The sequence below is a fragment of the Mustela putorius genome, unplaced genomic scaffold (assembly GCF_011764305.1).
Source record: "Mustela putorius furo isolate JIRA1106 unplaced genomic scaffold, ASM1176430v1.1 tig00003870_pilon_pilon_pilon, whole genome shotgun sequence".
NCBI lineage: Eukaryota > Metazoa > Chordata > Mammalia > Carnivora > Mustelidae > Mustela > Mustela putorius.
In genome coordinates this window covers 389803-415988 of record NW_025422022.1, presented here as the reverse complement: position 1 = coordinate 415988, position 26186 = coordinate 389803, and the positions used below count along the sequence as shown (strand labels likewise).

Sequence of the window (26186 nt, the reverse complement as noted above, 5' to 3'; positions counted from 1 at the left end):
AAAATGAGTGCAGTTTATTATCTGCACTCATTTTTTATCTGAACAATATTGATTTTTAAAGATACAGTGAGGTCCTATTTCATACCCAAGCAAATGATTTAAAATTCAAATGACTAGCAATACCAAATGTCAGTGAGGATGTAGAGCGACAGGAACTTCCATACGTTGCTAGTATGTTGCTGGTGGAAGTATAAATGGTGCAAACACTTTGAAAAACTTCTTGTAAAATTAAACGTGCATCTACCCTATGACCTAGCACTTGTACTCCTAAGTGTTTACACAAGAGAGATGAAAACATGTCTACAAAAATTTTGTTGAATAATGTTTATAGAAGCTTTATTCTTAACAGCAAAAACCCCCAAACCGAACCAAAACAAGAAAACACCTGGAAACAATGTAAATCAGTAGGTGAAGGGATCAACTGTGGTCTATTCCCACAGTGAAATACTGCCTTGCAATATAACAGGATGAACTGTGTATGTATGCAACAACATGAAAGATTTACACAAATATTAAGTGGAAGAAGACAAACACAAAACAGCATAGATTATGATTTTTTAAAACAGATTTTATTTATTTATTTGACAGACAGAGATCACAAGTAGGCAGAGAGGCAGGCAGAGAGAGAGAGAGGAGGAAGCAGGCTCCCTGCTGAGCAGAGCCCAATGTGGGGCTCGATCCCAGGACCCTGGGATCATGACCTGAGCTGAAGGCAGAGGCCTTAACCCACTGAGCCACCCAGGCGCCCCAGATTATTATTTTTTAATAGGAAGTTCAAGAAAAGGTAAGAGCAGGAGAAATATATTGTTTGAAATTAGAAGGATGGGGGCACCTGGTGGCTTAGTAGGTTAAGCATCTGAGTCTTGATTTTGGCTCAAGTCATGATCTTAGAGTTGTGAGATCAAGCCCTGCATCAGCTCCACACTCAGCAGGGAATCTGCTTGGGATTCTCTCTCCCTTTCCCTCTGCCTCCCAACCCCTTAAATCTTAAAAAATCTTAAAAAATCTTAAAAAAAAAAAAAAAGGAATTAGAAGATGGTTGTCTCTGGGGTAATTGACTGAAAGGGGGCATAATGGAAATGTTCTATATCCTGATTGGTTTCTTGGTTTTTGGGTATACACATCTCTCAAAACCCACAGTATAGTATTTTAGACTTCCACATTTCACCATAAGCAAATTTTATCTTGATTAAAAAAAATGAATGTGAGGGGCTTTCATTTTTTTTTAAATTAATTTATTTATTTTCAGCAGAACAGTATTCATTATTTTTTCACCACACCCAGTGCTCCATGCAAGGGGCTTTCATTTTTAATAATGACAGCTGGGAAATTCAGTTGGAAACAACTGAAGATGCTGGTAAAATATTTTCAAAATATTTAAAGTATCAAAGGCCTGATAAAATAAACAAAACTTCAAGGAAAGTCGAAATCCAGAAACAGGAGGGACCTGCACAGGAAAGTTCTTACCCTGCAGGATTCAGCAATTCTGTCAGACGTGGGCTTGGGTTTTGGTGGCCTTATGGGATGAGGAGGACAGTAGTCCAGCTTGGGGTCTACCCAGGTCGAGGGGTCTACTATACCTTCCTGTGCTAAGCTGGTACACCCAAAGGGCAATACCCTGATGGTAAGAGTGAGCTGGAAGTAAACCCAAAGCCATAACTGCTCCTGTGAGATTATGGGAAAGGTTGCTTTGGCACTGAGCAATATGTTAAGAGTGCCTATCTTTGATCAGTGTGGCTACAGGCTCAGCTCTGCGTGATTTTGTAGCCTGGCCTTGCAGTTTCCTGAATTGAGCCTCAAGACAAAAATTTGTTAGGTCCTGAATTTCTGAGAAGTGCTCCCAGTATTTGGCAGAGGGACAGGGAGACCCTCTATACAGAAAGAAACACATTTTGGATAACCCATTAGTCAAGAATTCAGAATGGAAATAAGAACATATTTTGAGGGGCATCTGTGTGACTCAGTCGATTAAGTGGCTGCCTTCAACTCAGGTCGTGATCCCAGGATCCTGAGATCCAGCCTGCTGGGCGGGGAGCCTGCTTCTCCTCCCTCTGCCTGCCGCTCTGCCTACTTGTGATCTCTCTCTAACTCTCTGTCAAATAAATAAATAAAATCTTAAAAGCAGAACATGTTTTAAGTTCAATGATACAAGAATACTACATTTAAAAACCCGAGAGATGTACTTAAAACAATAGAGTTTAAAATTGTAACATTAATGCATGTGTTATAACAGAAAGAAGGCTGAAAACCCCATAAGGACTTTTTTAAAAGGAAAAACTATAGGCTAATCTTACTCAAGAAATATAGATGGAGAAATGTCAAAAACAAAATATTAACACATCTCATTAAGTAATATGTGAAAGATAGTAGGGAATAACAAGTTGAGTTTTTCTAGAAACTCAAGGTTGATTTTACACTAAAAGATTCAATAACGTAATTAACCACATTAATGGATCTATATTGGTGTATACATTGAAAATACACATCATGCATGCACAACAATTTCATACAAGTCCCAAGCTGAAAAGAGCCAAAAGATTCATCAATAGTAGGGTATAAGCATAAATTTTATAATATTTATAGAACGAAATATTGCATGATAATGAAAAATGACAGAGACAACTATGCCCAATAATATGATGAATCAAAGACAGATTTAACAGAAAAACAAGATAAAAAATAATGCAAATAGTATGAATACATCTACACACACACAAATCCAAAGCTGGCAAAACAAAACTGTATATTGGGACACCTGTGTTGTTCAGTGGGTAGAGCCTCTGCCTTTGGCTCAGGTCATGATCTCGGGGTCCTGGGACTGATCCCTGCATCAGTGGGGAGCCTGATAACCCCCACCCCCCGCCTGCTGCTCTGCCTACTTGTGATTTCTTTCTCTCTGTCAAATAGATGGATAAAATCTTAAACAAACAAAAAAACCCCTGTATATCTAGTGTGCACATATAAGTGGTAAAACTACAAAGAAAATCAAAGAAATTGTTATAAGATTTCAAATTAGTGGTTAATTTAAGGGGGAGGACAAGGGAATGGGATTTTGGGGTGCTGGCAGTATTCTAGTAGCTTTATGGGTGTTTCTAATTATTTCTTAGCTGTACATACAGTTGTATGTCCTTTCTAAATATGTATATTCCATGAAAGAAAAATATATTTCGAGTTAGCATGACTGCATTTTGCAGCCATAGACTGGTGAGGCCCTGATGTACAGTAACAGTAAGTGATCTTGCACTGTTGTTAAGAAAATTGAGGTACTTGGGAGAATTTTTCCTTCTTAGAATTTGAGCTTTATGTTTTTCAATTGATACCTTTTATTTTTTATAAAAATACTACCAATGTATATATTGGTAATATTATATTACCAATGAAAATAACCATGTAGGCTGACATTTATCAAGCCCCTCTGATGCATTAGCCATTCTTATCTCCTTTCTTATATTTAAATGACCATATAAGGTAAATGTTGTCTTCATTTAAGAGATGAAAAAAGCCTAGGCTCAGGAAAATGGAGCAACTTTGCTGACTTCAGACAACAAGCAATCCTCAAATGCATGTCTAAATGTTTCCAAAGCCCATGCTTTATCCACTAGGCTAGTCTCCTTAGTATGGCATTTATGATTTTAATGGCATTTTTTCAGATTAAGAGGAAAATACATGTTTATTTTAGAAAAACTGAAATTCTTGAAAAGAACAAACCATAATTTCCATCTCTACTCTAGAGTTACCCATTGTTAATATTTGGTGTAGCAACCTTATCCATTTTCCTAACAGTGTATCTATCTGATTACCATTCATCTATATATTTACTGTGCATCTTTTTTTAGTCAAATTTGGAATCTTATTGCATACACTATTCTATAACCTGTCCCTTTCCTCCAAACTACCACAGCCATCTTTTCTCATGTTGTTAAACATTCTTTTACATGGGACTTAATGGAAGCCTAATTTTCTTTTTTCTAGAAGTACCATATCCATTCAACCATCTTGAACTTAGGTTCTCTTACAGGGTTTTAAATATAATAAATAATGTCATCGTGGATGACTTCAAATATAATATTTTGTGTGTAACTCTATTTGGGGAGAGGCAAAATTTTTAGGAATGCACTTGAGAGTCAAAAGGTATGTCTGAATTGCCTTTCATAAAGATTAGAACAATTTACATTCCAATGAGAAGTATATGAGAGTGTCCCTTGCCCTATGCCCACCCAAGCTTCATTTACACTGAGAGTATTTCCGTATGAGGCCACTCTACCAGCTCCTATGGTCCTTTCTGTGTAATGCCTTTTTGCCAGTTCCTATGGTCCTTCTGTAAACCCCCCCAAAATCAATGCTTTCAAGTATATAGCATAAAACCCAAGAACATACTGTGAACCATTACATAAAGCCAGATTTATCATCTACATAAAAATACCACTTTTACCTTTATCAGGGAATAACACATCTCTAAAAGTAGGTAAAGTATTCACCCATCTCCTCATCAGAATACCCTCTCTACTGCAGTGTTTTTCCCCATGGAAAATTTCTCCCCTGAACCTTACCCTCTTGGGAAGAGCAGGCCAACATTTGGTCAGAAGAGCGTGACTTGGGCTTTGCACTTCTGTAATTTCATGCCTTGTTACTATCATAAGCTTCTTCTAGCTCCTGAAATTCACTTCTAATTTAGAAGGTAGAAAAGCATTCCCAAGAATGTAAATGTAAATATACCCTTCCTCCAATTCCCAAAACTAAGGAAAAGATGATTCATGCTGTAGAATGGAATTTTTAAAAATTTGGTAGCGAACACTTTTAGACTTTGCTCCCTTGGTTGAAGTAGGTAGTCACAGAGAAGCACGGATTTTACCGTATAGCAAGCATTTTATTATGTTTTTTATTTTTAGGGGAGGGAGATATGTATACAGGATGGGGGAAAGAGAAGAAAGAATCCTATGGTGTTAGGTTAGAATTAGAAATTTACAAGTATGAACTCATGATTTAAAAAAAAACTATATTTCTTAGTTTTGTCCATGAAGGAGCTAGAAGCAATGACACCCTAGTAACAAAGAACACTCCTATTACCCTTGTCTTAATTTTTAAATACCATTCTTCTCTAAAAGGAACCAGGGCTCCTTTGAGAAATGGCAGATTCTAGAAATAGAGCTGGAAAGGTACAACATGAGCTATGAACATCTTGTTATGCCATAAAAGTAAGGAAGTACTCAATAAATAATGGCGGCATGTCAAAAGTACACAGGAGCATGCTCAAAAGTGCTCCCATGGATCAAATCTAGAAGAAATTGAGCATCAAAATGAATAATATAGGGAATGCATATTCATTTTAAAAATCCACCAGTTCGTGGTGATACTAAAAAGCAAAGGAGGCCAGGATGTCCCCATGCTGGCCTCCTTTCTTTTACAGATGAATACCCGTTAATAAACGGAGAAGAAATGATACAATTAGAAAATCATTGCTTTGAGTGCTGTGAAATGTGTAAGCCTGATGATCCACAGATCTGTACCCCTGGGGCAAATAATACATTATGTTAATAAAAAAAATAAATACAAAAGGAGAGAAAAAAAAGAAAATCACCGCTTAAGAATGGCTCTGGTAATAATTGATTCAGGCAAGAATAGATACTAAAATCATAGGGTGATAGATTGTTGGGGAAGGGGATATCCATAAATTCACAGAGCTGCTTATTAATTCCAAAAAGAAAAAGGGTAACTTTACATTGGAAAACTTAATCAGATCATCAAATTTCACATGACTGATCATACTACAAGCTACACCATGTACTACCTCTTGTGACATTTGGAAAGACACGATATCACTTACATGGTTTTCATACCCCATGGTTTGCTCAGTTCTAAACATGAAGAGACAAGGAGACAATTCAAATTGAGAGATATTTTGTGAAAATATAGGTCTGGAGTCTCCAACACTATCAATGTCATGAAGATGACTGGGTTATTGTTCCCCAAATATGTAAAAGTAGACTAAAAAGACATGCCAACTAAGTGTGCTGTGTGATTTGTGTTTGGATCCTGTTAGGTGGGAACGTTATCTTTATTCTCAGGAGATATACACTAACGTATTTAGGGATGAAGTTTCATGAGGTCTGTGACTTACTCTCAGAGAAGATAGCAAATACAGGAAACATTAACGTTTGGTGAATCTATGTAAAGGGTATATGCATAGCCATTGTTCTATCCATGCAAATTCTCTGTAGGTTTTAAGTTTAAGAAATAAATCAGAGGACGGATGCCTGCATGGTTCAGGTGGTTGAGAGCGGGACTTTTGGTTTCAGCTCTCAGGTCAGGATCTCAGGGTCTTGAGATCAAGCCCCATGTGACCTCTGCATTCAGCGGGGAGTCAGCTTGGGAATCTCTCCCTCTACCCCCTTTCCTGGCGCCTGCCTACATGCACTCCCTCTATATATAAAACAAATTTAAAAAATCTTTAAAAAAAGAAAAACGTCAGAGGAAAGGAAAAATATTTAACAAAAATTATATGAAAGTCATATGAGCTTTGGAAATTTATTTAAGTACAATATTTATACAATGTTCTGTCTTCCAACTAAATATTACATGTATTGTTTAAGCCTTACTATATTTACTCAGTGACATGTATTTACATTTTATAAGAAAGTAAAAAGGGATATAACTAGTCAAACAAATTGTTCAACCATTATAGAAGTAATGAACTAGAACATTATTTAATTTTTCTGAAGATTAATTTTTAAATGGTCCCATCTATATTTTTATCTGCTTTTTTTAAACCCTCCTGTTTTTATTTTCATTTTTTAATTACACAGAATTTAGCTACTTACAAAAAGTCACTTGGGAATAATAAGGGTCTAATGTAAATACAACTGTACTTTCTGCAGAATCATTATCCTTGCTCTGAGAAGAAATGTCTCTGTCTCTGAGAAGAAAATGAGATAGAATTTAGTTTTAAGTTGCCACTAATTTTTCTATTAGTTACAAATCATGCACTATGTAGTGTTCATACCAGAAGAAAAGAGTGAGAGTCTTGACTTTTCCCCACTCACTGTTTTCTTCTCCTTTTCTTTGGCCCCAGGTGACCCAACAAGTAACAGGTATAATTTATGTCTCCTTGGATCCCAGCCTTGGTCACCTGGAAAAGCTGTCCATAAATGTTCAGTAGTGCTTTGTTCCTTTGTTTTCTTTTAACAAGCTTACTCTTTGTCTATCATATTATTAGGTTTTCTTTTTTCTTAATTACATTACTGAAGTATAATTTACATATGAAATTCACTCGCTCTAAGTATACAATTCAACAATGTTTTAGGAAACTGAATGAGTTGCACACTTATCACAAAAGAACAGTTTTTTAAAAAAATTTTATTTATTTATTAGACAGAGATCACAACTAGGCAGAGAGGCAGGCAGAGAAAGAGAGAGGGAGGCAGGTTCCCTGCTGAGCAGAGAGCCTGATGCGGGGCTCCATCCCAGGACCCTGAGACCATGACCTGAGCAGAAGGCAGAGGTTTATTAACCCACTGAGCCACCCAGGTGTCCCACAGAACAGTTTTTTTTTTTTAACATTTCCACCACCTCAATAAGATTTTATTTACAGTTAATCCCTGTTCCTGCTCTCAGCCCCAGGAAACCACGAATCTACTTTTTGTGTCTGTGGATTTGCCTTTTATGGACATTTCAAACAAATGGAACTCTTTAATATGTGGTCTTTATTTCTGGCTTTTTTCACCTAGCACAATGATTTTTTAATCCAAGTTGTAGCAGGGATCAGTACTTCTTTCCTTTTTATTATTGAGCAGTATTCCAGTTGAATGGACACATCACATTCTCTCTTTCTTTTTACCAAACCAATGATGGACATTTATGGTGTTGCCAATTTTATGCTCTTGTGAATAATTCTGCCAGGAACATCCATGTGCCAAGCTCTGAGTGTTCATGTTTTCATTTCTCTTGGGTAAGATACCTAGAAAAAAAATTGTTAGGTCACACAGGAAATAACTTTTTAAGAAACTGCCAAGCTGTTTTCCAAAACCTGTACCATTTTACATTCCCATGAACATACATGATGAGGGTTCCAGTCACTCCACGTCCTCACCATTTACTCTTGTCTGTCTTGTTAATTATAGCTCTTCAAGTGGGTGTAAGAGGCTATTTCATTATGATTTAATTTACATCTTCCCTAATGACTGACTTTGAACAATTTTTCTTGTGCTTTGTAACCACTTTTTTATGTCTCTTCTTTGCTGAGATGTCCTTAAAATCTGTTGTCCCTTTTAAAAATTAGGTCGTTATTATATTGCTGATCTGTAAGAGTTGGTTATATTATTTAGGACACAAATCCTTTATCAAATGTATAACTTCATTGTATTTTCTCCAGGTCTGTAGCTTGTCTTTTCATTTTCCTATGCTGCCATTTGAAGAGCAAATTTTGAATTTCTGTGAAGAGCAATTTATAAGTTTTTGCTTTTATGGCTCATTTTAGCGGTGATTTTTGAAAGGAAGAAAATTCAATAGTTATGTGGATATCAGGGATGTCTTTGATTTGCATTTTGGTACTTGTGAAGATTGCTCCACTTTTGTGAATAAATGTTCGAGAGGTTTGCTGTTCTGGAAATATTCAGAATGCTGTGTCCAAATAGAAATTATAAGCACTACTCAGCTTTGTTTGAATGCCAACCAGCACATGGTCCTTGGCCATCCCTGCTTTTATGGCTTTTTTGACATTACAGTCTCTTGTTAATTAGTGAAAATGTCCCCTGAAATGAACTGCAATTCCCATGGCTTTGTGGAATGTGGTTTTTCTGAGGTTAGTACTTAAAAAAAAAAAAAAAAGGATTAGTATCTTCATAATATCAGGGATAGCCAGGAAAAGTATCACCGAGTCTGTTTATAGCTTTATTGTCAACTTTTCCAAGCATAGGAGCATCTTTAAGACATTCCAATTATTTGGGGGGTATGGACTTAGGATGCTGAGGCTATGTAGACAGATCATAATGGACATGCTTATGTTATATAGTTTTTTGTTTTGTTTTGTTTTGTTTGGTGGTCAAGTATTGTACCAGGCTGCTTGTCCTCTGTGCTATCAGAAGCTGAAAATAATACGACATAGCAGGAACTGGACTGTCATCTAATTTTAGAAGACAAGTAGCACAGATTGTTTTAATTGAGTTTTCCTTTTTTATGATAGACATAATTTAAAAGCTTCTCTCTAGTTATCAATCAACAAATATCTATCAAATATATTGTGCATAGAACTATCTACAAATGATGACTTCCAAATTTATATCTCCAATCTGGACTTCTTCCCTGAAGTCGAGATTTCAATTTCACAACCTATTCAACTTAAATGTCCAATGGACCTGTCAAAAGCTGAGCTCCTGATCATCCACCCCCAAAATTGTCCCCCCCGCCATGGCCCTTCTCCATCTTAGTTAATGTCTGCTCTGACCTTCAAATGCTCAGGAAAAAAATGGAAAAGTCATCCTTGTCTATCATCTTCCTTTCCCACCCCAGATCCAATCCATCACAAATTCTGGTGGCTTTAAATGGAATGAAAATTCCTAGATGAGATTCAGACACAGAAAAGGGACATTGGGGAAAACCTCATTAACTCTGAATGAAACATGCAGTTTCATATCAGCATTGGTTCACTAACTGTGACAGGTGTCGGATGTTAACAATAGGGGAAATTGCGTATACAAGAGGGCACGGGGAATCTCTCCGTGCTATCTTTTCACTTTTCACCTTTTCTGTAGATCTCGAACTACCCTAAAATAAAACAACTTATTAAAAGAAAAAGCAAAGGAGCAGATCTTGCTGTTTTCTGGTTCATTGGAGCCTGTACCTGGTTTGCTGGACTGAGGGGATGGAAGATTTGATCCTATATGGATGGTCTGGATGGAAGTTAGAAGGCCATCAGCAGAAGGCCATACACGTTGCCTTTGGGCAGGGGATTTGTCATTTTATCACTTTATCACTTTTTTTTCGCGATTTAACTATGGCAAAATTGGTAACCTCAAATTAGTTCACTCTTTTCGTAACAGTTTTGTTAAATAATTTACCTTTAGCAAATACCTAGTTTTGTTTAGTTACTCCTCCTAAAGAACAAAGTTCTCTAATCCTAGAAAAACACCTAAAGTTTTCCTTTTTAAATGTTTTGCTACAATTCCTTATATGTTACTCAAAATGGAAATGTATTTTTATATTATATGGAGCACAATGATCTGAGTTAAGAATAAGAAATTTTTTTCTTTTGGAAAAACAAGAGAACTCTAGAGGCTGGTGTTGGTGTGGGGAGTGCAGGGTCAGCTAAGGCTCCAAAGAGGAAGATGATTTCTGGGTCTTGAAGAATTGTATGATTGTCTGTATTACGAGCTCGGGTAGCTGAGGTTTTATGACACTTAACTAAATCCAGAGATATGCTCCTGGATCATGTAGGTGGGATCATGTAGGTGGGCTGGTTCATGCAGGTGGGTTGTTTGCCCTAGATTCCCTCTTCTTAACCTGTGACAGACAATAGGGGGTAAAGTCACAGTGTTCTTTGTAAGGAGAATTTATGAAAATTCATTCTTGTTTTTGCAACTCTGTGGATGCCTAAACAGTTGACCTTTCCTAGAGCTGGAAACAGTTGGAGATATGGCAAATCAATTTAAGCACTGAGAAAACCAAAACTTGCTGTGTTTTCAAAAGATGTCTCCTATTCCAGTTATGTATGTTCTTTGTGTCACATGCACAAATAAAGGTGGCTGTAGGATTCTCACACCCAGAATCCTCTTGGCTGGGAATGAGCACTTAAATCATCATGAGTCTAAAAGGGACATGAGAGCAGGGCATCTGATCGCCAAAGCAAATGGTCCTTGGTAATTCTGAGAGTATTGCCACACTGATGAGAAGAAAAGGTGAAGGTGATATTTCATCCACTGTTCCCAGTACATCCTCTCCTTACCTGACCTCTGAAATGGAGCCATTGGCCTTGAAAAGCCTGGTGTCTAAAATTAATGTTCTTCCCCTTCTGACTAAGAAGGCAACAGCTGAGCAACATGAGATCAAGGACCATATTAGTTTAAACGGGCTCAAAGTGGCATTTGAGAGAGAGGATACTTCCTTTCAGAGTGGACACTTGTCTTTTCAGAAGACTTACACCAACTGAGAGTAAAGACTTTTACCAGAGAATTGCGTAGTCATCTTGAACTCTGCAAAACTTCCTTTTATCTGCCGGAAATTGTACTCTGCACTTGGAGTGGTCCAGACCCTAGAATGTCCTCCTATACATGGTAATTACTATATTTTAAGTAATTGTTATAACCTCTTGCATCTCCTCTTTCCATATTGCCTTAAACAACAGGTTGTACCAAACTTCAGGTAGAGCTTAGCATTTATTATTTCTTTGCAAAATTATTATATCTTGGACCTGTTTTCTTTTTAATATGTTAGTTTTTATGTGGCTTCCTGATTCAACCTGAGAACCATCTACAGCTACTTATTGTATATAAGTCATAGTTTGCCTTAGAAATAGCCATGCATCTGCCTCCTTATTTTAATAATTTTTTTTTCAGGGCAATTTGAAGGAATGCTAGTATTGATCTATAATGTATTGTAGAGAACTCTGGTTGGTACTACTTACATTTCAGAGTGTTTGAAGTAAGGTCTTTGTGTCTAAGAAGAATTTCACAGAGCATTGGATTTTTAATAATTTGGAACTCAAGGTATATATGAATTTTACTATCTGAGTTCAGAGAATGAAATATGAAGTTTTGTGGAGATAATTGCAGGTGATTTTAAATTTGAGAAAAAGCTGGAAGTAATTTTCAGAAAACGGCCAGCAGGGGGCCTCAGCAGTCAGCGGTGAGAACCCGCTGCGAATTCCAACCAATCTCTCCCCAAACCCCCATACATCAAGTATGTGGACACATACTGTGTGTAGATCTCTAGTATCAGAGCGGTATTATGTGTATTACTTAATTTGTAATGAAATTATTTCAAGGAAAGCACAACGATTTGCATTCCTTGATACCTAACAGTTAATGACAATGCGAAGAAAACTATCTAGGTATCTTATCTGTGTGAGAAGGCTGTAAGGAAACTTCATTTTTAAAATAAGCAGTTCTGGTGTAAACAGAGAAGAGCTCTGGAATTGAGACATCTGGTGGAGATCACTCCCCAGATGGACAAAAGTCCCCCAGGGAAAGGATGAGAGACCCCCTCACACAGGAATGGGAGGAGGGAAATCTGCAATCCCAGTTAGCCCCAAAGAAATTTTATATTCTATATTTAAATTGGTCACTTGATATAAATCTTATTTTATATAATGAGGGACACAGTCACCCAGGGAAACTGAAGGTTGCCTTTTACTGTTCGCTTTTGTAGGAAAAGGTGGGGGAAAAAACCCCTTTTTTTTCTTTCAAAGTTCTAGCATTTGAAACTTGATATTAACATTGGCATTTCTCTTCCTAATTTTGGATCTTCTTTTCAGTTTAAATAGAAGGGACTTCAAAATTCTCACTGGTCATTTTCTTCAAAAGTCCAATATGTGAGTAAGTGATGAGAACTTTGTTTCCTTTTTTTTTTTTTTTTTAAACAGTCAAGAGGAAGGCACGCTCAAAGCTCATGATTGCGTCTTAATTTACAAATCAGAGACAGAGAGAGATGAAAACCACACTCCAGACAGTAACTTAATCGGACTTACCACCAAGATGTTAAAAGTGAAGAGGCTGGAAGAAATCAACACATGTTATAACAGTAACGAACTGGAGAAAATGGCCTTCTTCCACTGCATGGAAAAGGTTGAGAAAGTGAAATGTTTTCTGGAAGAAAGTTCTAGTGAACAGGACACAAGATCTGGAAAGAATGAGGTAATTATGTGGTAAATTAGTCTTGTAAAAAGTATCAATTCTACTTTATCTATTTTTTACATGAATCAGTAAATGTAGCCATTTAACAGACTCGTCAAATTCTATTTTTGTCGCGTGTGTAAAGAATTAAGGAAATTTTATGGTTAAAACATTTTTCGTTGTGTTTCCCTGAGGATTACGTGTTGTAGATTATACACCTGAGGTTGGCAAGTAGATGCCTTTGAATGTGCATCTTTACCAGCAGGCTTCTCTTCATTGTGGTTAGTGGCTTAGAAGTTATGAATGAGAACTTCTGGAAACACACATTTCTTGAGCAGGATCAATTACAAGGATGGATCTGGGCGTGAAATTCAGAGAAGCACTATGAGGGGCACAATTGCTCTGCAGAAGAGTTTCTAATTTTCTCAAGCCTTTGAGTTCCTCACAGCATGGGTGGCATAACTGTTGACAGTGACGGTCAGTGACGGGGACAAGCAAACCTTCCCTGAAGGCTATGCCTGGGTCCTCAGATGTGCACAATGAGGTCCTGAGCCTGATTCTGACTACTTGATCTTTGGCAAGTTCCTAACCTCAGCCAAGATGCTGCCTCATCAGAATAATGGGTTGATGACTGTTGAGGAAGCTAAGTGTGATAATGTATATAAAGCACTTAGCACAGTGTCTGTCATGTCATCATGATTGAGAAATGTCATCCAGCAGCAGTCTCCTCTCCTCTCTTGGCTCAGTCAGTCCCACTCATGGATCCCTGGAAGTGCAGTTCCTGGCCCAGGGTTGGCCTCACAGCATGGTGCGTGTGCTTTTCTTCTAGCATATGCTATTGTTTTGAATGTCTGTCACCTTTCTCTCAACAGTGCTCTTCAAGGTCAAGACCTTGAATCACTTGTGCTAGGACTTTCCTGGTAACTAGCACAGAAGAGGTCCCCAAAATGTCTGTGGAATGAACAGATCTGTGGAAGTGAATTCTGCATTCTGGCTGAAGGCTAGGAATGAGTATTTTAGATCAGAACAGGTGGTTCTTATAGGGAGGATTGGGAAACATCCTTTGTCCAACTACTGTTCTTAAGAGCACTGTTCAGATAGGGAGGGCATTTCTAACTGTGTCACGGACAATGAAGCAGGGCCATTAAGTAACTAGGGCAGAAAAGTCTTCTCACTGTCAGTGAGTATGGAATGATAAAATGTGCTGGAGAAAAGAAATAAAGAAATGAGTTGGGTTGAAACTTAGGTCTCTTGAGAAAAGAAATTTCCATGGACTAAATGTAAGTCCCATATGAAGGACTTCCTCCTTAGGGCTGTTTTGATGCAAAATGAATAAACAGAAGGCTTCCTTTTTCTGTTCATTAATTTCTCTAGGACAGAGAAGACAAAACAATCTTATTGGATAACTTTGAAATAACCAGCTACTGGTAATAGTTTATATGAATTCGATTATTTTTCTAGAACTGTTTTTCTCTGGGTTCTGTGGTGTAATTTTTAGAAATAGGAATTATCTTTGAAGAGTGAGGGGGTGCTAAACTGGAACAGAAATGTTTTAAGGAAGAATTGTTTTCATGATAAACTGCTTCAGGATATTTGAAATCAAATGATTGGGGCATTAAATATTTTAGGATATTTTTGAGGAAGAGCTTGAGAATGTTGCTCCTCAGAAAGGAGCGTCCTTAGCACTTGGTCTGATGTCCTGCATCTCACCTGGGCTTCCTGGCCTCAATCCTGCAGTCAACGCCACGCAGAAGGTGGAAAGGAGTGGCTGGAAGCTCCATAGGTCCCATTCAGCTTCTTCTTTGTTAATGGCGAAGGGCCCAGAGATGTCAGCAATAAATTTCCCTGTCTCTCTCTCTCTCTGGCCCTGTGGCAGTGGGATGGAACATGAAGGGGAGACACAGAGCTCTTCTTTCTGTGGCTGCCAAGGTCATAGTCCTGGAGGCCCTGGCCAGCCCAGTCAGTGGGTGCCAGGATAGGCAGCGGGCCCTGGCCGTGGGTGGGTGGAGAAGGGCTTGCCAGCAGCTCAGATGTCTGCAGGTCTGCAGACAGAGCTACACTGACATGTCTCCATCTTCTGCTGGGGCCACAGTAAATCTTTACAATATCAGTTGTCACTCTTCAGGGATGGTCTAAAAAAAAATGCTTGCCATAATGTACCGTCAGTGAAGAAAATTTATTCTCCTTTCTCTTTTTATTCCTTCTCTTTTTGAGAAGATTAGCATTGCTAATCACAGTAGAAAATGTCACTGTGATGCACTGGAAATAATTTACTCTGAATTTCGAATACTCTAGTGATGTGGAAGCTTTGTTTGGAAGGCGTGAAGTACCACTTCTTTCTGGAAAGGTCTTTGCTCCCTAGTCCAGGCTGGTTTCGCTCAGATTCCTTTATTTCCCCCTTATCTTAACCAAGTTTTTCTATTTCACTTACTTCTCCTCCACTAGATTAATTTTAACTATCTTTTTTCTTTTCCTCTACTTTATTTTTTGTTGAATTCGTCAAATGCCACATATTTTACTTTTCTCCTATGGTTTGCTTACTTTCTTTTTCTACTTCCCTTTTTATTCTGTTTTCTAGTGACTTTTCTCATTGCATTATTTCTAGAGGATGGTTCAAAATCAACTAAATAATGCAGAACTTTTAAAAAGCTTATAGCAGAGATGCCATAACAAACAAGGTCTAAACCTACATAATATGGTGTTGAAATAAAGTAAAACACACAAAAATTAATCTGCTCCATACAAGGGATGAGCTCAGTAGCGAATGTTATATTATACTGTTATATTATACTATATGATACTATTAACTCGTAGATGGTAAATGACTCTCAAAAGTAATTAGCATCATTTTTGTAGAATCAAGTCCAAGTTTTCTTCTTTGGTTAGTTTCTTATTACCTAGATGAATAGCCCCTTGCTGTACTTGTCTTAGATACAACTTACTGTTTAATACACAAACTTCTCTTGGATATAATTTACTGTTGAATACACACACACACACACACACGTGCGTGCACACACTTGTTTAATAAAAGACAAAAGGGCCAGACAAGCAGGGTTCTAATCTCCCAGTTGGTTCTGTCCACCTCCCTTTGCCTACTCCCGCTTATGAAACATGTATCTACTTTCTCTGCCCAAGGTTATCTATGTTTCCCTCCTTGTCCTTGGCTCTCCCTCCCACCCGCCGCCTTTCTGTAGAACCCTGTTCCCATCCTCCATCTGAAAGGCACGGTCCCAGCCAGGGGAGTGAGGCAGAGCTCTGGAGGTAGAAATAAGGATGACTCCACCAGAGGCAGCATCTTAAATGCCTGCTACAAAGGCTCCAAAGGCCAAACGAAAAATATTTACCGACAGGATGTGAATAGCACTGAGTGGGTTGGAGCAAAGCGTGGATCTCCCTATGTTGATTGCAGTTGGTGTGCTTAATAGCAGATGGCATTTCCTGACTAACCACTGTGAAATTATACCACCAGCGGTGCTCAGAATGACTGACGTGGATATCAAAATACCACGGCCGAGGGCGGACGTTTTGTGATTTTTAAAATTGCTTTTCCCCACCCGCATCTCCTTGCTCCTTTGCTCCGAAGGGCAGGAGAACGGAGAACGCTCCCTGGCGGTGGCACAGCCAGTTTCTGTGGTGTTAATCGTCCTTGAACTGGGGACAAGTGCATTCGAGTGGGTGTACCTTGTCACCGGCGTGTCTGTCCCTGCCTCTACACCTGTTTCAGATCTGTCATGCAGGCCATCCTATTTTTCCTTTTCAAGAGACAGATTGTCTGTTGATCGTGTAGCTGGAAACACAGATCGCAGGGCCCCGCGAGAACCCTCTGCCATCAGGCAACGCCTGCTCCTCAGGAACAGGCATGTAAACAAGCGTGTGCTTGAGAACGTGCTCGTCGTGCTAGATCAGGCAAGGGAAGGAGCATATAAGCCAAGTGGCTTCCATAGCCGCTCCCCGAGAATGGACTTAGCACTTAGAAGAAAAGACATCTGGATTGTAGGTAGCGCGTGTCTTATCTCGTCTTCCTTACTCTGGCGTGTGTTCCAGTCCGTGATGACACGGGGAGGCCACAGACAGGCTCCTGCTCTGGAGGAGACGCAGGTAGTAACATCGCTTTTCACTAAGATTCATTTTACTGTTCTATTTACTGTGCTATTTCCAACCAGGGAGCGGTGCTTGCCAAAGGAGACGGAATGCATGCCCCGTCTTAATCCTTGCCTAAGACTACCGCCTTCGGAGGGGTTGGGATAATAATAGTGGCATGTGGCACATTTCAACATTCCACACACTTGCACCAACTTTCGGGGAACCTCAAAGCAGCCGTTCCTGCTGCATGTTCAAATCGTCGGTGAGCTATTTTGGTTTTCAGAGCTAAATAATGTCAATGGCTCTCCATTCCCATACTACACATATGACTTAATTATGAAAATAAAATGACACGAGAGCAAAACTCTGTCCCCATTATCATGTCTATGGTGAAAGCAGCACATGAAGGGTGGCCACCTCCCCTGGGGGAGCCCCCTGGGGGAGCCCGCTTGCCCAGCCTATATGCTCTTTCTTTGGAACCTTGCCAGATAATGCCTCTCACGTGATGCCGCAGCTATTCCAGGAATGGAATTCAGTCAGGAGAATAGCCCAATTCTGAAAGAAGAGAAATAATTCAGATTCTAAGGATTTTAGCACCTCCCAAGAGAGGGTATTTGCGTCTGGGAAAACAGCTCTTTCCACAAATTTAATTCTTTTATCAATTAGCATAAGATACATTATTTTAATGACAGTATAAAACTGTTTGGAAGAGACTACAGAAACAAGCCTGGTTCCCAGGAAGGGGATGTTCAGCAATGTCCCTCCACTTTGCCTGATCACCATCTACTCTCTGTACAGAGCTTTTAGGTTTTTCTCCCCCTAGTGAAACCCCTCTCATTAAATCTTTTTTTTAAAAAAAAATATTTTATTTATTTATTTGACACAGAGAGAGAGAGAGAGAGAGAGATCACAAGTAGGCAGAAAGGCAGGCGGTGGTGGGGCGGGGGAAGCAGGCTCCCCACTGAGCAGAGATCCTGATGCGGGGCTCAATCTCAGGACCCTGAGATCATGACCTGGGTTGAAGGCAGAGGCTTAACCCACTGAGCCACCCAGGAGCACCCCCTCCCAAGAAATCTTAACACCACTGATATACAGTATACCTGCTTACGTATTACAGGTATGTCTGTGCTTTATACTTAAAAGGAATACTTTTTTTCCACCCCACCTAAAGAAACAATTTTACCCCTTTGGGGGGTGATACTGTCCTTGTTGAGAATGCATGATTTATAGTTAAAAAAATTTCTTCAGGGGAGTTGGGCATATATCCCTGTCTCTATACGTGCATGTTGATGGCTTCTTTATATTTACTCAACAAGGAACTGCCCCCTCAGCATCCTGATGGTGTTGGACTGAGAGCTCCAAGGCATTGGACTTTCATAACAGCTCCCTTTCCAGGGAACCCTGACACAGTCAATATTTCGGGGACCGTTAGGTTCACTTTCAGAGGAATTGCCAAACCTTGGAATGGTTTATTATCTGATCTATCTTTGTTGAGGACAAGGTAAAAGGGATGGGAGAAAGATAGATAGGAACAGACTTTTTTTTTTTTTTTTTTTTTTTTTTTTTTTTTTTTTTTTTTTTTAGTGAGAGCATAAAACATTCTAAGTCTCTTCTCTTTGGGTCTGACCTATTGTCACCATTAGGTCTGTGTTTTCAGACTCGGTCATTGTTGTCCAAGCATTACTCATTTTTGGCTGCTTAACACATCTCCTATGGGAAATACCATGAGGGTTTTCATCTTCTATATGGAAAAAAATGAGTTATTCACCCAAGCTCTCAGAATGTAGCCTTCTTACTATTTCCCAATGACAAGGTCAGCAAGATATATGTGCTAATTGGGAATGTTGTGGGAATGTATTTCAAGGAGTTTTTGCAACTTTTTAGTTGTAAAGAAAATGTCTCTTAAGTTAGATTTTTATAACGTATCTTACTGCTTTTCTCTCCCCATTGCTAATGGTTATTTAGAAATATGGACAACCTATTGTCTTAGAAATATCTAAAAGCACAGAAGTTTTAGGAACTGCCTTTTCCAAAGGCATCAGGAGATCATACTTGTGATGTTAGTGTACTCTGTATCCATAGGACATAAAACATAGCATTGGCATACAGGTATAGGGATATCCATAGAACATAAAGGAGTTGAAAGATTTTTCTAATACATTGGGTACAAATGCTTGCCTATGTAAAGCTCTGGGTGTCCTAAACCAAACACACAGAGGAGTCATATTGTTTGTGTCATTTCAGGTTCTCAGAATAATTAAAATGATAAGAGTTTTATGTTATTCAGTGTAATATGAGGAAAAAAAATCTTATTTTCTTTAAAAGTTAAAGCAATATAATAAAAAATATAAATATTGCAAATCAAGTCTTTGCTCTTAAGTAAGAACATGCTTAACATACTTGCTAATGAAATTCACCTCAAACATTAGAGTTGGGAAAGCATGTTGAGCTCTTAGGGTTTCTCAGACTTCAGGTTTTCAGTCCACCTTCATGGGTTTCGCTACTTCAACCCTTATCGATTACTATTTTCACATATCAAGTCATTTAAAAAATTTTAGTGAAAGCAACAGCAGAGTGAAATCATGGTTTTGATATGTTTATTCTAGATTTTCAAAGACATAATAACACACACATACACTTTTAAAAATGGCTTATTAGTGTACAATCTAAAATCACCCCAAATCCCTAATGATGAGGTGATCTCACATTAGCCTCTGGACCCCTAGACTCAGAGGCTAGTTCCGGTTTTTTGCCCTGTGCTACTTGGTACTTTCAAATCTATTTCTCATTTTCTGCTCACTGTGTAATGACAATAAAAAAGACCAGGGAAACTTGTGATAAGCAGATAGCCTTGGAGAGCAGAGAAATTCAAAGTGTTCCTTCAAGACAGTGGGTACACAGAAAACTGATAATAGGTAAAGTCTACATAGCGCTTCTTACACGCCTAGACCCGTGTTCTCCCTATTGTTGCTCTTTAGGTCCCACCAGAAGGCAGAGCTGAGACAAAAGCATGTGGGTAGATGGTTTGTTTTTGGAATTCGCCTCAACAAGGATGAATAGGGGCCTGGGGAGTGTGAAGTAGAGAAGGAAAGAAGCCCCAACAAGCTCACATTGCGAGGCTCACCACTGCTGCGTAGGATGACCTCAGAACTGTCCACCCAGATGACTGAGGCGGGCAACAGTGATGCATTGGGTCATCGCCACTGGTCAAGAGCCGTCCCATCTATCGGGGGACTAATCCCCTGGCCCTTTCAGTTGCATATAGGTGACTGTCGGTTCCCAGGGGCATCCCATGCACTTCAACCTCATTTACAACTTTGACTTCGGGAAGAGCGTCTGATTTGCTAGTCCCTTGATTTGGTAGGAATAAAGTGCTCCTTTGGATCCCAGCACAAGCATGAAGCATAATCCATGGTTCATGAACTTCATCCACTCGGGGGTTCTGAGGAGCCCAGGTCAGTGTGGCATTTCCATAACAAATGGGACACTAAAGACCTGTGCTCTAGCAAGGAAGCTGTGACTCAGAGATTAGGGACCTAGACACATAGGAGCCTTGGTGGTCAGCTCATCCAAATCCTTCTTTGAAAGGGGGACTCAAAGCCCAAAAGGGGTAAATTGGACTTGACCAAGATTCATTACACGGAGAGACTATTCTCAGCTAAAAGCAGAATTACCATCCTGTGTTTTTTCCAAGTCGCTCTTTACAAAAAACAGAAGTTTCATCAGAGCCAGACTTTTTCACAGAAGGGGTGGGCAGCTCTTTCCATGGTGGCTGTGAAGGCTCCGTGTTGGCCATGTCCCATGTGAACACAGCGACACAGGTATCCCAGGCAGGTGCTGACTCAGCCGGCCTGGAGAAGGGCAGCTTTTCGAGTCCTGCAGGTCTGCCTCGAAGGATGGCTGGCCATCAGCCAGGCCCACTGGCATCTTGCCTTGGCGCCACCTCTTTCTAGGCAGGAGCATCCTGCTTCTTAACTTTCCCGTGCCTCAGGCTCTTCCTCTATGAACAGTTCCCACAAGGCTTCAACTCAGGAGCTGGGCACCAGAGCAGCAAGGTGCCCAGTTAGAAAGCTCAGGTGGTAAGAGAGCAGGTTGAATGCTGCTGTCAGTGGCGGGGTGTCAGGAAATTCTAAAGCAAGGTAGTGGCCTGGCTGGAATGAGGGGCATGTGAGCCCAGCCTTTCCATTTGTCTACCTGATCTTTAACTTCTAGCATTGGCATTCCAAATGTAGACAGTGAACAAGGTTGTAAGCTTTCCCTGTTCTTTTTTTTTTTTTTATATATGTATTTTTTTTTTAAGATTTTATTTATTTATTTGACAGACAGAGATTACAAGTAGACAGAGAAGCAGGCAGAGAGAGGAAGGGAAGCAGGCCCCCTGCTGAGCAGAGAGCCCGATGTGGGACTCGATCCCAGGACCCTGAGATCATGACCTGAGCTGAAGGCAGCGGCTTAACCCACTGAGCCACCCAGGCGCCCAGCTTTCCCTGTTCTATTTAGTATACGGTTTGGGGCTTATCTGAACTAATTGGGGTGAGGGATAAGTATAAAAATGAATTACAGAGACAATATTTTAATTCATAAATGTATTTTTTCTTGTGTCCTTGAGAAATGACTCTACCTTCTGTGCAATATAAATTTTTTATAATAGCATTTCCCCGCATCCAGCCATATGGTCCTCTTTAAAAAAAAAAAAAATCTATTTATTTGAGAGAGAGAGAGCAGGGGGAGGGGCAAGGGGAGAAGGAGAGAGAGAGAGAGAGAGAGAATCTCAAGCACATTCCCTGTTGAGCAGGGAGCCCCATGCAGGACTTGATCTCATGACCCTGAGATCAGATCAGATCAGATCAAGAGTCAGATGCTTAACTGACTGAGTGTCCCAGGAGCCCCCAGCCATACAATTCTACATGGACTTTTGCTCTGCTATTTCTGCAATGCCTAGTGCAGGTATACCCATGGAGTTTTTAACTGCAGAGTTTTGACGGGGCATAATCAACCTCTGACAAGCATTGTGCTATCCCTCTATTCCGAGTATCTGCCATTCCAGGGGTCCCCTTCTAGCTTGGACATCTTTGCTTCTAGCATATATTTGGTCTAGAGGATGGTTTCTGATTCTGAGCTCCCTTGGACACTGGAAGATAAGAGAGGAGGAACTAGCAGGAGCTGAATATTTTATTTGGAGCTTCTAAGTCTCCTAGAATCTGCCAGAGGCCTTTGCACATCCCTGAGTCACTCATGTCCCTTCAGTACTCTGGAGAGTGCTTCAGATAACATCATAGTGCAGCCCCAGAAAGTGATCATCACCCATTCCAGCCTAAACCCTAAGGAAGGTCTTAGCAACCCTTGGTATTTTCCCAAATTGTCCAAGAAAGAGAAACAGGGGGATGGAACAGGCAAGGGGAACTCATGATGAATCTTGCCTTGTTCAGCACTTTCACTGGGACATCATCTGCTAGGCCAGTAGTTCTCCAAGGGACGTCCCTGGACCCCCTGGGGAACCCTAAGACCTTTTGGAGGTCTGCAAGTTCAAAACTATTTTCATAATCATTCAAATTATTGACCTTTTCCACTGCATTGACATTTGCCCTGTTGATGAATAGGCAATGATGGGTAAACTCCTAGCTCCTCAGCACAAAATACGGCAGTGGGACCAAACTGTCCTAGTAATCATAGCATTATTCACCACCAGATGCTCAAAGTTTTTGTTCTGTTTTGTTTTTGAAAGAGCCAGTCTTCCTTAAAAATGTACTTGATGAAACAGGAATGTAAATGTAGTTAATCAGCCTGTATCAAAGTCATTTAGATCTTTGTGTCCATATTCTATATTAATCTACTCAGTAAAGAATTACTGAGTTTTTACTGCGGAAAGACACACTGTTGATTCTCTGGGACTGTCCCATAGTCGTCGCAGGATACGACTCTGGTTTGGAGTGTAGATACCTGGAACTCAAAGACACAAGCAGGGCATCAAAAAGAGGCAGAATCTGATGAAACAAGATTATTTATTTAAAGGGTAAACACAGGATACACATTTAGGTAGAAAATGTCTCTTTTCTGTTTAATCTGAGTTCCCCGTATTAGAGACGTTTTATGTAAGGATCTCCCTTTGGACCCCTTGGCAATCTGTACTTATTTAGAAATTTAAGAATGGATAGTGACCTGTGTTAGGTCCCCATTTTCTTCCCAACCTTCCAGAATAAGCATGTTGAATTAATATGATAATATAGGTAAGTTTCTGAATTCTTAAGGCTGTGTTTGCATTTGACTTTTAGGATTTATGCTTTCAGTTTGGTCTGTTTATTTATTTACTTATTTTATTTAACAAGCACGTTAGTGGCCCTTATTGTGTTCCAGAGCCTGTTCTAAGCAATTTACAAATAAGAACTCACTTAAACTTTGTAAGCACTACCTGATTGGCTCCATGGATAGCACTAATGATTGCAAACACTTATGTTTATTGTGCCCCAGGCACCTGTTAAGAATTTTCATACAGTATCTCAGTTAATCCTCAGTGGTCCAATGCATTTGTATAATTATTACATTATATTATATATAATATATACTATATTATATATATAATATTATAATATATTATAAAATAATAAAATTATTTTATAGATAAGTGAGGCTTAATGACATCAGGCACTTGCCCAGAGTTATACCGCTATGTATCATGATATCTGCTGAATGTGTTAGCTTGCCCAAAAACATGAAAAGGAAAATTACATTTATTTGAAGAAAATTTAACTGGAATTTTTTTTTAATTAAATGTGAAATATTTGAAAACAAATGGTCTCTGATGTATTTTCCAAAGACAGTTTGTATTATCTTCACATTATCTGAAATGTAGCTTCCGTTTGGTGAATAGCTTGCTTGTTTGTTCTATTTCTCTATGCAAACAGAGCCAGAGCCGCTAGATTGAAAGCGGTCCAGTTTCTTTGGCTTGACAAAGTGAGGCTGTGTTCTGGAAATGTGAAGTAACAGTGACCTCTAGCGGGAAAAAGTTGCAAAAGTTAACTGTGGCTGGGCAGTGATGTCACATCACTTCAGGCTAATCCTGATCTTAGGGACTGTGTGTCCTGTGGCTGCAGCCATCGGCGGGTGTTGGTCCATGAACACAGCAGAAGCCAGGCGAGAATACATTGGAACTAAAGCTTCTCTCAAACACATAATAAAGCTGGCAAATGATAAGCTAAATCGACTTATTTTATTGTAACAATACAGTACATCACATACAAAATATGTGTTAATTGGCTGTTTACATGGTTGGTAAAGCTTCTGGTTAACAGGAAGCTGCTGGTAGTTAAGTTTTGGGGGAGTCAAACGTTATATGTGGATTTTCAACCATGCAGTTCAAGGGTCCACTGTGTGTGACACAGAGAAAAATTTAGTAACATCGGCTTAATAGAACATGAGAGAAGGAAGAGCCCATTATTTTATTGGACGCATGTTACTGAACCTGCCACAGGACCAGGCAACGGGTGGCTCATAAAGCCTGACACAGAGACAGTTAACAAAGAGTTATGAACTCCCAAATTATAACAGTTACTATCACCAGTATGACTAAAGGCGCAGGAGACTCCACTGATGTCCTCTCCAGCACCTTCATCTCTTGATATTTCAAATGGTGAATGATAAGGCCCAACTTACCTACCTGTTGGGTACCACAAGAGAAGTTGCATTCTCTACCTCTCGACTCCCTGACCCTGTTCCCTGAAAACCACCCCTGGTCCCAAGCTCAGGAGGGCACACACAGTTTACTAAGAGAGCTGTACATTACTGGGGGATACAGGGAAGAATGGAAACTTACTAGGCATAATATCTAACTCTTAAACTTACCCACCAGAAGATAATGATCTTTAATTGAAGCCTATCAGTCTATTTCCAGTTATTCTATTTTAATACTGTATGTTTGTATGCTCATATCATCTTATGTGGGATTATTAATATTATTTTCCAACAGATAACATTGGAAATTCTCAATGCATATTACAATATTAAAAGCTCCGAGAGGTCCTCTGTTAAAACAACAGAACCATTTTAACCAGGCCATGGGAAGCATTCAACAAATGTTAGCTGATATCTGAAACATTATTGGCATTCTACTTTATCCTAGAGCTTTCAAAATTTATCTAACCACTGAACTCTTCTGTTTCCTGACTCATCTTCACGTCTCAGGATGCCATAGATGCACCTTGGGGAATGCTGGTTTAGAGAGATCCGTTATTGACTCTGGTATCAAATAGCCCCAGATTCACATCCCCGTGGGGCCCCTTACCCCTGTGTGACCTTAGCCATTTAACCTGAATCTCTATCCCTAGTTCATCATAATGGGTGAGAATGCCCATCTTGCAGAATAATTGGGAGAGTTATATTAGCTAATATATCTGTTAACAAGTGGCTTGGTGCCTGGCACAGAGATGTGACCCCAAATTTAATATCTGTTCCCACTTCTTTATTTTCATCATACCTTACCTCATTTTTTCTCCTCTCCTATACCTTTTGAAATCCTTTCTGTCCTTCAAGGTTAGATTCAAATCACACCACCATTGATTCTAATCTGACAGCCCATCTCACCCTGCCCACCAAGTTTTCCTTGACTACATCATTTTAAGTAAACCATTTAAATAACATGTGCCATTGGTGTAGATAGTTTTTGTGTCCTTTCTGGTAATAATTTTTTCACAGGTTGGGTCTCTGCTCCTAAAAAGCTGGGACTCCTTCTCTGTGGGGAATCACTCTCTGGATTTCTTTTATCCTTCTTAGCAACTGTGTTGGGCATGTCCATTTTCATTTGTGCTCTACTTATTACCAATACATTTTAGGAACAATTTCATATTTTAAGTCTTTGAAGTGAATTATTAATACGCTTATGTCAAATATTTAAACAAAGCAATGAGTAGAATTCCAAGTAGCAGAATATTTGGAATGATATTGGTGTTGGACATTTCCCCCCAAAGTTCCAAGAGGACACGCTTGAATAAAATTTTAATCGTTTCTAGACTGCCAGAATCAGTTTTGAGAGATTGGTATGATCTGATACACTCCAGCATTCTTCATTTACCCACAGATCAGTGTGTCTGCAATAAGAGAGCATCCATAGTTCTGGGTGTTTTCTGCCTTCTTCCTCTTTCTCTCAAGTCAAAATCTGCCTATCAACTTGTACCCTGAAATGACTCTAATAAAATTGAGTGAAAATTATTTATAATTATATCTAAGGGACACTGCATGGATTCTGAAGTCCCTTTTGAAATTAATTATCCAATAAAGAGTAAATTA

The 26186-nt window shown here is 39.4% G+C and overlaps 1 protein-coding gene across 3 annotated transcripts in view; it reads left to right on the top strand.

The window, feature by feature from the left end:
• The first annotated feature begins 11037 nt into the window (after positions 1 to 11037).
• Positions 11038 to 26186, top strand: part of MYLK4 (myosin light chain kinase family member 4) — a 77814-nt gene continuing 62665 nt past the window's right edge. The window contains exons 1-2 of one of the 3 annotated variants that reach the window (XM_004753608.3): positions 11038 to 11264; positions 12572 to 12842. In XM_004753608.3, the coding sequence (XP_004753665.1) occupies positions 11248 to 11264; positions 12572 to 12842 (288 nt within the window). In that variant the 5' untranslated portion in view covers positions 11038 to 11247. Of the gene's footprint in view, positions 11265 to 12571; positions 12843 to 16546; positions 16923 to 26186 lie in introns of those variants that run through there. The other 2 variants (XM_045066995.1, XM_013056769.2) reach the window with 2 other exon arrangements.